Genomic DNA, 13,524 nt, shown 5'->3' with positions numbered 1-13,524 from the left:
ATGACGACGTGTCATCCCTTTGCAGGAGCACTGCTCCAATGCCGGATTGGCTGGCATCAGTTGAGATTTTGGTGGGACGAGACGTGTCGATGAACGCCAACACTGGTGCCGTGGCAAGTTTGTGTTTGAGCTTCTCCCATTCCAGCTGGTGTGTATGTTGCCACTGGAAGTCTGTAGATTTTTTTACGAGATGGCGCAGAGCCGTTGTGTGGGAGGCAAGGTTGGGAATGAATTTCCCGAGGAAGTTGACCATGCCCAGGAATCGTAGTACAGCCTTCTTGTCGGCCGGCCGCGGCATGGCTGTGATGGCGCTCACCTTGTCTGCATCCGGACGGACCCCTGACCGGGAGTTGTGGTCCCCCAGGAACTTCAATTTGGTCTGGCCAAAGGCACACTTGGCTCGGTTGAGGCGCAGGCCATTTTCCCGTATGCGGGCATCCAGTTTGGTGAATATCTTGGCTTGGGCCATTTCACTGGTGATTTCCTCCCGTTTAGGTATGGGATAATGTTCCCGCATAATGTTATTATTTAGGTCTTTAGGGTCTATACAGATGCGGAGCTCGCCAGAGGACTTCTTGACACACACCATGGAGCTGACCCATGGCATGGGCTCCGTGACCCTGGATAGGACCCCTTGGTCCTGGAGATCCTGCAGCTGCAGCTTGAGGCGGTCTTTAAGTGGCGCAGGAACCCTGCGAGGTGCGTGAACGACCGGGATGGCGTCCGGTTTGAGACGAATTTTGTATGTGTATGGCAGTGTTCCCATGCCAGAGAGCATTGGGGCTCTCTGATATGGGGGCCTCTCTGGTATGTGGGGGGCTTGCAGGGGACACTAATAGTTTCCATAGATATGTGAAGAGAAAGAGATTGGCAACGACAATGGAGGACCCCTATAGGCAGAAACAGGAGAATGCATAATACGGGACAAAACAAATGGCTGAGCAATTGAATACATACTTTGGTTCTGTCTTCACAAAAGGGGACATTTGCTTCCAGGCAGGGTGACAAATGGTGGGGTGCCTCTGGGGAGGGCTCTGATACACAGGGGGGTCCCTGATATGCATTCGGGCTCTCTGATATCAGGGGGCTCTCTGATATGTGGGGCTTGCAGGGCACCATAAAGACTGACACTAAGAGTTTCTATAGATTTGTGAAGAGAAAGAGATTGGTAAAGACAAATGTAGGACACCTACAGACAGAAACAGAGGAATGCATAATAAGGGACAAAGAAATGGCTGAGCAATTGAATACATACATTGGTTCTGTCTTCACAAAAGAGGACATAAATCAGATCCCAGAAATGTTGGAGAATGAACGGTCTAGTGAGAGGGAAGAACTGAGGGAGATCAATATTAGTAGAGAAATGGTGCTGGAAAAACTGATGGGATTGAAAGCGGATAAATCCCCAGAACCTGAGAATCTGCATCCCAGAATGCTTAAGGAGGTGGCTCTGGAAATAGTGGATGCATTGATGGTCATCTTCCGGGATTCTATAGACTCTGGAACAGTCCCTGCAGATTGGAGGGCAGCTGATGTCACTCCAATATTCAATAAGGCAGGGAGAGAGAAAAAAGGGAATTCTAGACCAGTAAGCCTAATATCGGTAGAAAATCCTTGAATCCATTATCAAGGACTTTATAGCGGAACATTTAGAAAGCAGTGGCAGGATCAGTCAGAGTCAGCATGGATTTATGAAGGGAAAATCATGCTTGACAAATCTGTTGGAATTCTTTGAAGATGTAACCAGTACAGTGGACAAGGGGGAGCCAGCTGATGTGGTATGTTGGATTTTCAGAAGGTGATTGACAAAGTCCGCATAAGAGATTATTGTGCAAAATTAAAGCGCATAAGATTGGGGGAGGTATATTGAGGTGGTTAGAAAACTGATTGGCAGAGAGAAAGCAAAGAGTAGGATTCAGGGTAAACCATTTCAAATTGGCAGGCAGTAACTAATGGCGTGCCACAGGGATCAGTGCTGGGACCCCAGCTAATCACAATATATATTAATGATTTGGATGAGGGAACAAAATGTAACATCTCAAAGTTTGCAGCGGATACCAAGTTGGGTGGGAGGGTGAACTGTGACGAGGATGCAGCGATTCTACAGCAGGGTCAGATATAAGGGGAGGTCTCTGATATTTGGTGGGGTCTCTGATATGCAGGGGTTACTGATGGGGATCTCTGGTGTGAGTGACGCCAGGATTTGAATTGTGGGAGGGAGGGAGGCCCTCCAATAAACCTTGAGGGCACCAACGTTAAATACACACCCTCTTGACCCAACGCGAGGTCCATCGCGTCAGGGCCAGGTCTAAGTATACTTGCACCAATCCATGCCTGCGTGAATCCCAGCCGGAGAGGCTGGAACATCACGGAGACATGGAAAATCCACTGTCCTCCCTGTTAATTGGATACAAATGGGTTCAAATGCACTGGAGCAATTCACCAAGGCACCTTGAACAGCACCACCTAAAACACGACCCCTGCTACCAAGAAGGATAGGGTTACAGATTAATAGAAACAGCACCAGCTGCAATTCTCTGTTCAAGCCTCACACCAACAATATCCCTGTTCCTTAATTATCTCTCAGTCAAAATCGAGGGATTCCCTCCCTAACAGCTCTGAAGGTGGCCCGATAACACATTATTACAAGAAGGCTGCTCACCCCAAACTTCTAAAAGGTAATCAGAGATAGACAATAAATGCTGACAATGGCAGTAGAACTCGGATCCATTTAACAAAGTTATACAATAATCATATCTTTCTATTTACCAATACAGAAATATTCAGCAAGGCGACCAAGTATCGATTTGTCAAAATATGGCCCAAAATTAACAGCGTCTGTAAGTCCAGAAACTGACACAGAGCAAGATGAAACTACAGAAATCTCCACAGACTCCACAGTTCCTCAGGTAATTATCAATGATCCTAAATCACAACCTGACTTTAATAAACCAATGAGGCAGTGGTGAACAAGCAGGAAGGGGTCAGTGACGGCTGTTCAAACCTGGAGGATTGGGAGAGGTGTGCAGTGATTTTCGGTTTGTCTGAATTGAATTTGGTGTGCCTGTTTGTGCTAGAAAATCACCTGAATTCAGATTGGATTGCTTAGTGACCATCATATATTGATGAGCTGACATCCGGTGGTGCTCGTGACCGGAGTGGCTGCATGAAAAAGAGGCCACCACCGGCGGATAGTATTTTGGAGTTTTTTATTTTTCTCCCACTTTTTTCAGCCTTTAGGGCCTAAGGGACGGGAGCCAAACCAAACTGATGAAAATCCCCGAGGGAGTTTCGGGCAGCCGGAGCGAAGGCATCAGGCCCAGAGTGCACGGCAGTTAGAGTGTCAGGGGCGGAGTCTAATACGGGTAGTCAAGATGGCAGGCCTGACTCCAGGATCGAGGCAGCCGAAACAGTGGCAGGGGGTGAGGCAGCTGGAGCAGCAGAACTGAAGGCAAAGAGTGGAGCAGCAGGAGCAGTGAGACTGAGATCTGTGCTTGAAGCGGCCGGAGCATTGGGGCAGGGTCCAGAACATGAGGCAGCCGAAGGGTGGCTCCTGCTTGAGGCGTATATGTTTTTTTTTTCTTTTGGGGAATTTTTATTGCCCAGTCCTGGGGACAATTCATGAAGAACTAAGAGCCGACAAAAAGGCGAAAGATGTCCAAAAATCAGAGGAAGGCAGCAGCGAGGAAGGGAGAGAATGAGAGCTCGCCGTCGAGCATGAGGACCAGCACAAGGGCTGACAAGAGGGCGGAGTCCAGGCCGCTGGGTGGAGACGCACTGCTTACAGCAGAGAAGATGGCTGAGGTGGTGTCTCTAGAGCTTGAAAAGCAGTTTGCAAAGCATATGGAGGTGGTGAGAAAGGAGGTGGCAGTGGCACTGAAGGCCTTGGTAGAGGAGGCACTTGCCCTGGTGAAGGTAGCTGCTGTAAAGGCGCGGCTGAGGTGAGGGAACAGAGTGAGAAGATGAAGGGAGTGGAGGAGGCCATGTTTTGGCACAGCGATCTGCTCACCTCGTTGGGAGATGAGCTGCAGAGGGTGGTTGAGGCCAATAAGGAGCTACGAGCAAAGCTGGAGGATATGGAAAACCGCTCGAGATGACAAAATGTAAGAATTGTGGGCCTGCCCGAGGGGGTGCAGGGCCCAAGGCCGGCCGAGTACTTTGCCAAGATGATGGGGGAGGGAGAATAACCCTCTCTGTATGAATTGGACCGAGCTCATCGGTCGCTGAGGCCTCAGCCTAAATTAAATGAGCTGCCAAGGGCAATGATTATCTGTTTTCACAGATATCACATGAAGGAGAAGATATTGAACTGGGCAAAGAAGGAGCGGGAGGTGCAATGGGCTGGTGCCAAGGTTCGTATCTATCCAAGACTTGACGGTGGAACTGGCAAAGCGGCGAGTGGCTTTTGGCCGGGTGAAGGTGGCATTGTACGTCAGTGGAGTGCAGTTTGGAGTGGTTTATCCAGCAAAGCTAAGGGTGACCTACAACTCCAGAGACTTTTATTTTGAGACGGTGGAGGCATTTATGAAGGCAGAAGGCTTGGGACGGAAGTAAAGAGTGGGAGAATGTACATATGTGACTTTCAATAATGTTCCTACTTCATATTGTTATCGAGGTTAAAAGTATTTTGTTGTTGTTCTTTATAGCTTTGAATAATGTTCTCACTTCATGTTTAAGACGAGCGAGGTTATGCTGCAACTGTATAAGGTGTTAGTGAGGCCACACCTGGAGTATTGTGTTCAATTTTGGTCTCCTTACCTGAGAAAGGACATACTGGCGCTGAAGGGTGTGCAGAGGGGATTCACTCGGTTAATCCCTGAGCAGAAGGGGTTGGATTACAAGGAGAGGTTGAGTAGACTAGGACTGTATTCGTTGGAATTTAGAAGGATGCGGGGGGGGGGGATCTTATAGTAACATATAAAATTATGACGAGAATAGATAGGATAGATGTGGGGAGGTTGTTTCCACTGGCGGGTGAAAGTAGAACTAGGGGGCATAGCCTCAAAATAAGGGGAAGTAGATTTAGGACTGAGTTTAGGAGGAACTTCTTCACCCAATGGGTTGTAAATCTATGGAATTCCCTGCCCAGTGAAGAGGCTCCTTCATTAAATGTTTTCAAGATAAAGATAAATAGATTTTTGAAGAATAAAGGAATAAAGGGTTATGGTGTTCGGGCCGGAAAGTGGAGCTAAGTCCACAAAAGATCAACCATGATCTCATTGAATGGCGGAGCAGGCTCGAGGGGCCAGATGGCCTACTCCTGTTCCTAGTTCTTATGTTCTTATTCTTATGTTGTTATAGAGATTAAAGTTTTTTTTGTTGCTGTTCTCTGTAGCTTTGAATAATGTTCTTACTTCATGCTGTTAGAGAGGTTCAAGATTTTTGTTGCTGTTCTTTGTAGCGATGTTTTTTTATATAAAGCACATATTTGATTGTTTGTTTTTTCTGGGACTGGGCGGGAGGGGAAGAAAGGCATGAACAGCGGGCCCCACACTAGCTAACGTAAGTCGGCTAGTGAGCGGACGTGTTGTGGGGGGAGGGGCTGCCGACATTGGAGCCTGGTGAGCAGGTTTCAATGGGCCTAGGAGGTGAGAAAAGGGAGGGGAGGGGATCGACACTGGGTGGGGTTTCTTCGAGAGGGAGTGTAAGGGGGGATTCTGGGAAGGGAGGATGGGGTTCGATGTCAACAATGGATAGGGACGGGTCAGGCTCAGTGGGTAGGGCCTGAAATTATGATGATGGTGGATAAGCAGGGAAGGGGGATGGGGGGAGAAGGGAAGGGGAGAGAGCCCCTGTTAGGATAGTTACGTGGAACGTGAGGGGGTTGGGAGGCCCAGTGAAGAGGTCAAGAGTGCTTGCGCATTTGAAAAGTTTGAAATAGATGCGGCGATGCAGCGGGAGACTCACCTGAGGGTGAAGGATCAGGGGAGGCTTATAAAGGGCTGGGTTCGCTTGGTGTTTCACTCGGGTTTTGATAGTAGGGCGCGGGTGGTTGCGGTTCTGGTGAATAAAAGAGTGAGGTTCCAAATGGATAAAGTTGTGGCAGATCAGGGAGGTAGATACGTAATAGTGACAGGGGCATTGGAAGGGAGGTTGGTGGCGTTGGTAAGCGTGTATGGTCCCAACTGAGATGATGCAGGGTTTGTAAATAAGGTGTGTGGGGCCATCCCCGACTTGGATTCACATGAATTGATAGTGGGTGGAGACTGGAATATGGTGGAGGAGCCAAATTTGGACAGGTCACAACCGCGACCGCTTACCCGGTCAGGGGGAGCGAAGGCATTGGCTGGGCTAATGGTGGAGTGGGCCCTTGGAGGTTTTTGCACCCGGGGGAGCGGGAGTATCTTTCTTCTCTTCGGTTCATAAGGCCTATTCGCCGATAGATTGTTTTGTGTTGGGGAAGTTGCTGTTGACCGGGGTCAAGGGGTCGGAATATTCAGCAACTGCGATATCGGACCATGCGCCACACTGCATTGATATGGTGTTGGAGAAGGCAATAGTGCAGAGGCGGGGTGGAGATTGGATGTGGGGCCGTTGGGGAACCGAGGGTTTTGTGATAAGATTGGAAAAGTTATTGAGGAATATGTGCGGTTTAATTATACAGGTGAGGTCTTGCAGGCGGTGGTATGGGAAGCTTTGAAGGCAGTGGTGAGGGAGGAGGTGATATCATTTAAGGCAAAGGTGGATAAGGAGGAGAGGGTGGATTGGTAAAGGTTAATAGATGAGATGTTGGAAGTGTTGGATAGGAGGTATGCAGAGGATGTGGATCCAACACTGTTGGAAAAGAGAAAGGAGTTGCAGGCGCGTTTTGACCGGCTGTCCACAAGGAAGGAGATGCACCAATTGAGGTGGGAGAAGGGTGCGGTCTATGATTATGGAGAGAAGGCGGGACGAATGCTGGCAGGTCAACTTCAGAGGGAGGCAGCGGCGAGGGAAATTGTTCAGGTGCAGGATAGGGCAGGGAAGTTGGTGGTGGCTCCAGATCAGATTAATAGGGTGTTTGAGGAGTTTTATGAGAGATTGCATAGGTCGGAGCCACCTGGGGAGGATCGGGAGATGCAGGAATTCCTGGATGGTTTGGAATGCCCGAGGTTGGGGAGGGTATAGGGCCATATTGTCGGGGGCGATAGCAGAGCAGGAGATAAATGATGCGATTGGGAGGATGCAGTCGGGGAAGGTAGCAGGGCCAGATGGGTTTCCTGTAGAGTATTACAAGAAATGTAAAGATAAGTTGGCGCCGCTGATGGTGGGGATGTTTGAGGAGGCGATAGGGAGGGGGGTGTTGCCACAGACTTTGGGGCAGGCAGCCATCTCCCTGTTGCTCAAGAAAGATAAGGATCCGACAGAATGTGGGTCGTATCGGACCATATCACTTTTGAATGTGGACGCAAAGGTGTTGGAAAATGTATTGGCGGGTAGGTTGGAGGAGTACCTCCCTAAGGTGATAGGCGAAGATCAGACGGGGTTTGTGAAGGGGAGGCAGCTCTTTTCGAACATTAGTAGGGTATTGAACATGGTTATGGCGCCGGCGGAGGGGAGGGAGGCAGAGGTGGTTGTGGTATTTGACGCCGAGAAAGCGTTTGACTGAGTAGTGTCGGGGTGTTTGATGGTGGTTCTAGAGCGGTTTGGAATTGGGCCACGATTCGTAGATTGGATAAGACTGCTGTGCAGGGAGCTGAGGGCGGGTGTTCGCACGAATGTGAATACATGAATTTGGGATATTTTTCTCTGCACCGTGGGACCAGGCAGAGATGTCCTATGTCTCCCCCTGTTGTTCGCAATTGCGATTGAGCAGTCGGCCATCGTGTTGAGGAGTTTGGAGGTATGGAAAGCGATAGTGCGTGGGGAGGGGTGGGTAGAGCATATCTTTGTATGCGGATGACTTGCTGTTGGATGTATCGGAAACGAGTGTGTCGATGGGGGGGCATATTGGAGCTGCTTCGAGTATTTGGATCTTTTTCAGGATCTAAAGTAAATTTAGACATAAGTGAATATTTTGTGGTGTCTCGGCCAGGGGGTGCATGGGTGGGTGGTGGCTATTATTCCGTAGGGCAGCGACTCACTTTAGATATCTGGGGGTGCAGATGGCACAGGATTGGTGGGGGGGTTCCGTCGGTTTAACGTTACTAGTCTGGTGGGGAGGATGAAAGCGGATCTGGCAAGGTGAGATGGTCTCACTCTGTCACTGGCAGGTCGGGTACAGACAATTAAAATGAACGTGTTATCACGATTCTTGTTTATTTTTCAGTGCCTGCCGATCTTCCTGCCAAAGGCATTTTTCAAGGAGGTTGAGAGGATGATTACCTTGTTTATATGGGGGGTGGGGAAGGTGGCCAGGATTAGGAAGGTGCTGTTGCATAGAGGACAGCAGTTAGGGGGGTTGGGTCTTCCGAATTTACTATATTATTACTGGGCGGTGAACGTGGAGAAGATGAGGAGCTGGGTTAGAGGGGGAGACTCTCAGTGGGTTAGGATGGAGGAGAGTCTGTGCAGGGAGTCTGGCTGAGGGCGTTGGCAACAGCGCCACTCCCAATGGCTCCGGGAAAATACTCAGGGAGTCAGGTAGTAGCGATGTTGAAAATCTGGAGGGAGTTGCGGCAGCACTTTAGGCTGGGGGTGGGGTCAAGGGAAATGCGGATTTGGGAGAATCACAGATTTGAGCCACGGAAGTGGGATGGGAGTTTTTGGAGATGGGAGGAGAAGGGAGTCAGGGCATTAAAGGATTTGTTTCTGGGAGGCCGGTTTGGGGGATTGAAGGAGCTGGGGTGAAGTATGGGTTGGGGCAGGGGGAAATGTTTTGGTATATGCAGGTCTGAGATTTCGCTAAGAAGGAGATACAGAGCTTCCCAGTAGCACCGGCCTCCACACTGTTGGAGGAGGTGCTGATGACAGGGGGACTGGAGAAGGGGGGGGTCGGCGATTTATGGGGCGATTCTGGGAGAAGAGAAGGCACGCTGGAGGAGATTTAAGGCCAAGTGTGAGGAAGACTTGGGAGATAGCATGGAGGAGGGGTTGTGATGTGAAGTGTTCCAGCGGGTAATTGCCTCAACTTTGTGCGCGAGGTTGGGGCTGATACAGCTGAAGGGTGCACCGCACAAAGGTGAGGATGAGCCGACGAGGGGGTAGAGGATGTTTGGGAACGTTGTGGGGGGCCCCGCAAACCATGTTCATATGTTTTGGTCCTTCCCAAAACTGGAGGGGTATTGGAGGGAGGTGTTCAGGGTAGGTGTGCGACGAATTCAGGTTGACCGCCTCAAGGGTGGGTCGAGAACCACCGGCTGAGGTGCGGGCCTGGCCACCGGTGGCGATAGAAGGGGCATGGTCTGTGGCAGCTCCACGAAGTCACTATCAGGAACCAGTGGAGGACCCGGTGTCTGTGTACGGTTCCGTTGCGAGCGTGGAAGGAGGCGAAGGGCTCGCCGATTGCGCCTACGCACGGATCCATCCGGCATGCGTACCAGGAACGAGCGGGGAGCCACGCGCCGGAGAACTTCGGCAGGTGCTGACCAGCCACCATCTGGTAGATGAATGCGGACTTTGTCTCCAGGGACCAGGGGAGGAAGATCAGTTGCCCTTGTGTCATACGAACTCTTCTGGCGATCAAGCTGCAGTTGCATCTTATGCAGTACCGGAGCATGGTCTGTTGTTGGTGCCAGGATGGAAGGCACAGTTGTTCTGAGGGTGCGACCCATCAGCAGCTGTGCTGGCGAGAGACCTGTGGCTAGCGGGGCCGAGCGATAGGCCAGCAGGGCGAGGTGAAAGTCCGATCCGGCAGCAGCAGCCTTGCAGAGGAGCCGCTTGGCAATGTGAACGCCCTTCTCCGCCTTTCCATTGGACTGGGGATGCAGAGGGCTGGACGTCACATGTGTGAAGCCATATGAAGCGGCAAAGGACGACCATTCATGGCTGGCAAAACAGGGCCCATTGTCCGACATGACAGTCATCGGAATGCCGTGGCGAGCAAAGGTGTCTTTGCAGGCCCTGATGACAGCAGACGACGTCAAATCGTGCAGGCGTATGACTTCTGGGTAATTGGAGAAGTAGTCCACTATGATAACATAGTCCATGCCAAGCGCGTGAAATAGGTCGACACCCACCTTCGCCCAGGGGGGCGTCACCAGCTCATGGGGCAGAAGCGTCTCAGGAGGTTGCGCCGGCTGAAACCTATGGCAGGTTGTGCAGTTGAGCACCATGTTGGCTATATTGTCACTGATGCCCGGCCAGTATACCGCCTCTCGGGCCCTCCGTCTGCACTTCTCGACCCCCAAGTGGCCTTTGTGTATTTGATTGAGAACCAGCTGGCGCATACTGTGCGGAATGACGATCCTGTCTAGCTTCAGAAGGATCCCATCAATGGTGGCTAGGTCATCCCGTACATTATAGAACTGCGGGCACTGCCCTTTGAGCCATCCTCCCGTAATGTGGCGCATCACTCGCTGTAAAAGGGGGTCGGCCACTGTCTCTCTGCTAATGCGGGCCAGACTGGAGTCGTTAGCCGGCAGATTTGCCGCTGTCAAGGCCACCTGTGCCTCGACCTGACATACGAACCCCTCCGCATCTGGTTGTGTACTCGCTGCTCGGGCTAGGGCATCCGCCACGATGAGGTCCTTCCCTGGAGTGTAGACCAGTTGGAAGTCATACCTCCTGAGTTTAAGTAGGATGCGCTGGAGGCGAGGGGTCATGTCGTTCAAGTCCTTATTTATTATGTTGACCAGGGGGCGGTGGTCAGTTTCGACCGTGAATCGTGGAAGACCATATACATAATCGTGGAACTTGTCCAAACCAGTTAGCAAGCCCAGTCATTCTTTTTCGATTTGCGCGTAGCGCTGCTCTGTGGGGGTCATAGCCCGTGATGCAAAGGCAACCGGGGCCCATGACGACGTGTCATCCCTTTGCAGGAGCACTGCTCCAATGCCGGATTGGCTGGCATCAGTTGAGATTTTGGTGGGACGAGACGTGTCGATGAACGCCAACACTGGTGCCGTGGCAAGTTTGTGTTTGAGCTTCTCCCATTCCAGCTGGTGTGTATGTTGCCACTGGAAGTCTGTAGATTTTTTTACGAGATGGCGCAGAGCCGTTGTGTGGGAGGCAAGGTTGGGAATGAATTTCCCGAGGAAGTTGACCATGCCCAGGAATCGTAGTACAGCCTTCTTGTCGGCCGGCCGCGGCATGGCTGTGATGGCGCTCACCTTGTCTGCATCCGGACGGACCCCTGACCGGGAGTTGTGGTCCCCCAGGAACTTCAATTTGGTCTGGCCAAAGGCACACTTGGCTCGGTTGAGGCGCAGGCCATTTTCCCGTATGCGGGCATCCAGTTTGGTGAATATCTTGGCTTGGGCCATTTCACTGGTGATTTCCTCCCGTTTAGGTATGGGATAATGTTCCCGCATAATGTTATTATTTAGGTCTTTAGGGTCTATACAGATGCGGAGCTCGCCAGAGGACTTCTTGACACACACCATGGAGCTGACCCATGGCATGGGCTCCGTGACCCTGGATAGGACCCCTTGGTCCTGGAGATCCTGCAGCTGCAGCTTGAGGCGGTCTTTAAGTGGCGCAGGAACCCTGCGAGGTGCGTGAACGACCGGGATGGCGTCCGGTTTGAGGCGAATTTTGTATGTGTATGGCAGTGTTCCCATGCCAGAGAGCATTGGGGCTCTCTGATATGGGGGCCTCTCTGGTATGTGGGGGGCTTGCAGGGGACACTAATAGTTTCCATAGATATGTGAAGAGAAAGAGATTGGCAACGACAATGGAGGACCCCTATAGGCAGAAACAGGAGAATGCATAATACGGGACAAAACAAATGGCTGAGCAATTGAATACATACTTTGGTTCTGTCTTCACAAAAGGGGACATTTGCTTCCAGGCAGGGTGACAAATGGTGGGGTGCCTCTGGGGAGGGCTCTGATACACAGGGGGGTCCCTGATATGCATTCGGGCTCTCTGATATCAGGGGGCTCTCTGATATGTGGGGCTTGCAGGGCACCATAAAGACTGACACTAAGAGTTTCTATAGATTTGTGAAGAGAAAGAGATTGGTAAAGACAAATGTAGGACACCTACAGACAGAAACAGAGGAATGCATAATAAGGGACAAAGAAATGGCTGAGCAATTGAATACATACATTGGTTCTGTCTTCACAAAAGAGGACATAAATCAGATCCCAGAAATGTTGGAGAATGAACGGTCTAGTGAGAGGGAAGAACTGAGGGAGATCAATATTAGTAGAGAAATGGTGCTGGAAAAACTGATGGGATTGAAAGCGGATAAATCCCCAGAACCTGAGAATCTGCATCCCAGAATGCTTAAGGAGGTGGCTCTGGAAATAGTGGATGCATTGATGGTCATCTTCCGGGATTCTATAGACTCTGGAACAGTCCCTGCAGATTGGAGGGCAGCTGATGTCACTCCAATATTCAATAAGGCAGGGAGAGAGAAAAAAGGGAATTCTAGACCATTAAGCCTAATATCGGTAGAAAATTCTTGAATCCATTATCAAGGACTTTATAGCAGAACATTTAGAAAGCAGTGGCAGGATCAGTCAGAGTCAGCATGGATTTATGAAGGGAAAATCATGCTTGACAAATCTGTTGGAATTCTTTGAAGATGTAACCAGTACAGTGGACAAGGGGGAGCCAGCTGATGTGGTATGTTGGATTTTCAGAAGGTGATTGACAAAGTCCGCATAAGAGATTATTGTGCAAAATTAAAGCGCATAAGATTGGGGGAGGTATATTGAGGTGGTTAGAAAACTGATTGGCAGAGAGAAAGCAAAGAGTAGGATTCAGGGTAAACCATTTCAAATTGGCAGGCAGTAACTAATGGCGTGCCACAGGGATCAGTGCTGGGACCCCAGCTAATCACAATATATATTAATGATTTGGATGAGGGAACAAAATGTAACATCTCAAAGTTTGCAGCGGATACCAAGTTGGGTGGTAGGGTGAAATGTGACGAGGATGCAGCGATTCTACAGCAGGGTCAGATATAAGGGGAGGTCTCTGATATTTGGTGGGGTCTCTGATATGCAGGGGTTACTGATGGGGATCTCTGGTGTGAGTGACGCCAGGATTTGAATTGTGGGAGGGAGGGAGGCCCTCCAATAAACCTTGAGGGCACCAACGTTAAATACACACCCTCTTGACCCAACGCGAGGTCCATCGCGTCAGGGCCAGGTATAAGTATACTTGCACCAATCCATGCCTGCGTGAATCCCAGCCGGAGAGGCTGGAACATCACGGAGACATGGAAAATCCACTGTCCTCCCTGTTAATTGGATACAAATGGGTTCAAATGCACTGGCGCAATTCACCAAGGCACCTTGAACAGCACCACCTAAAACACGACCCCTGCTACCAAGAAGGATAGGGTTACAGATTAATAGAAACAGCATCAGCTGCAATTCTCTGTTCAAGCCTCACACCAACAATATCCCTGTTCCTTAATTATCTCTCAGTCAAAATCGAGGGATTCCCTCCCTAACAGCTCTGAAGGTGGCCCGATAACACATTATTACAAGA

The 13,524-nt window shown here is 50.4% G+C and overlaps 1 protein-coding gene across 8 annotated transcripts in view; it reads left to right on the top strand.

Annotated features, from left to right (window-relative positions):
• LOC140395077 (uncharacterized) overlaps positions 1-13,524 on the top strand; it is a 659,825-nt gene that overhangs the window by 382,406 nt on the left and 263,895 nt on the right. For all 8 annotated transcript variants that reach the window (XM_072482474.1, XM_072482512.1, XM_072482492.1 and 5 more), the window contains one exon: positions 2,778-2,909. In XM_072482474.1, the coding sequence (XP_072338575.1) occupies positions 2,778-2,909 (132 nt within the window). The remainder of the gene's footprint in view (positions 1-2,777; positions 2,910-13,524) is intronic.

Source organism: Scyliorhinus torazame, chromosome 2 (assembly GCF_047496885.1).
Source record: "Scyliorhinus torazame isolate Kashiwa2021f chromosome 2, sScyTor2.1, whole genome shotgun sequence".
NCBI lineage: Eukaryota > Metazoa > Chordata > Chondrichthyes > Carcharhiniformes > Scyliorhinidae > Scyliorhinus > Scyliorhinus torazame.
This window is presented reverse-complemented; position numbering and strand designations above follow the sequence as displayed.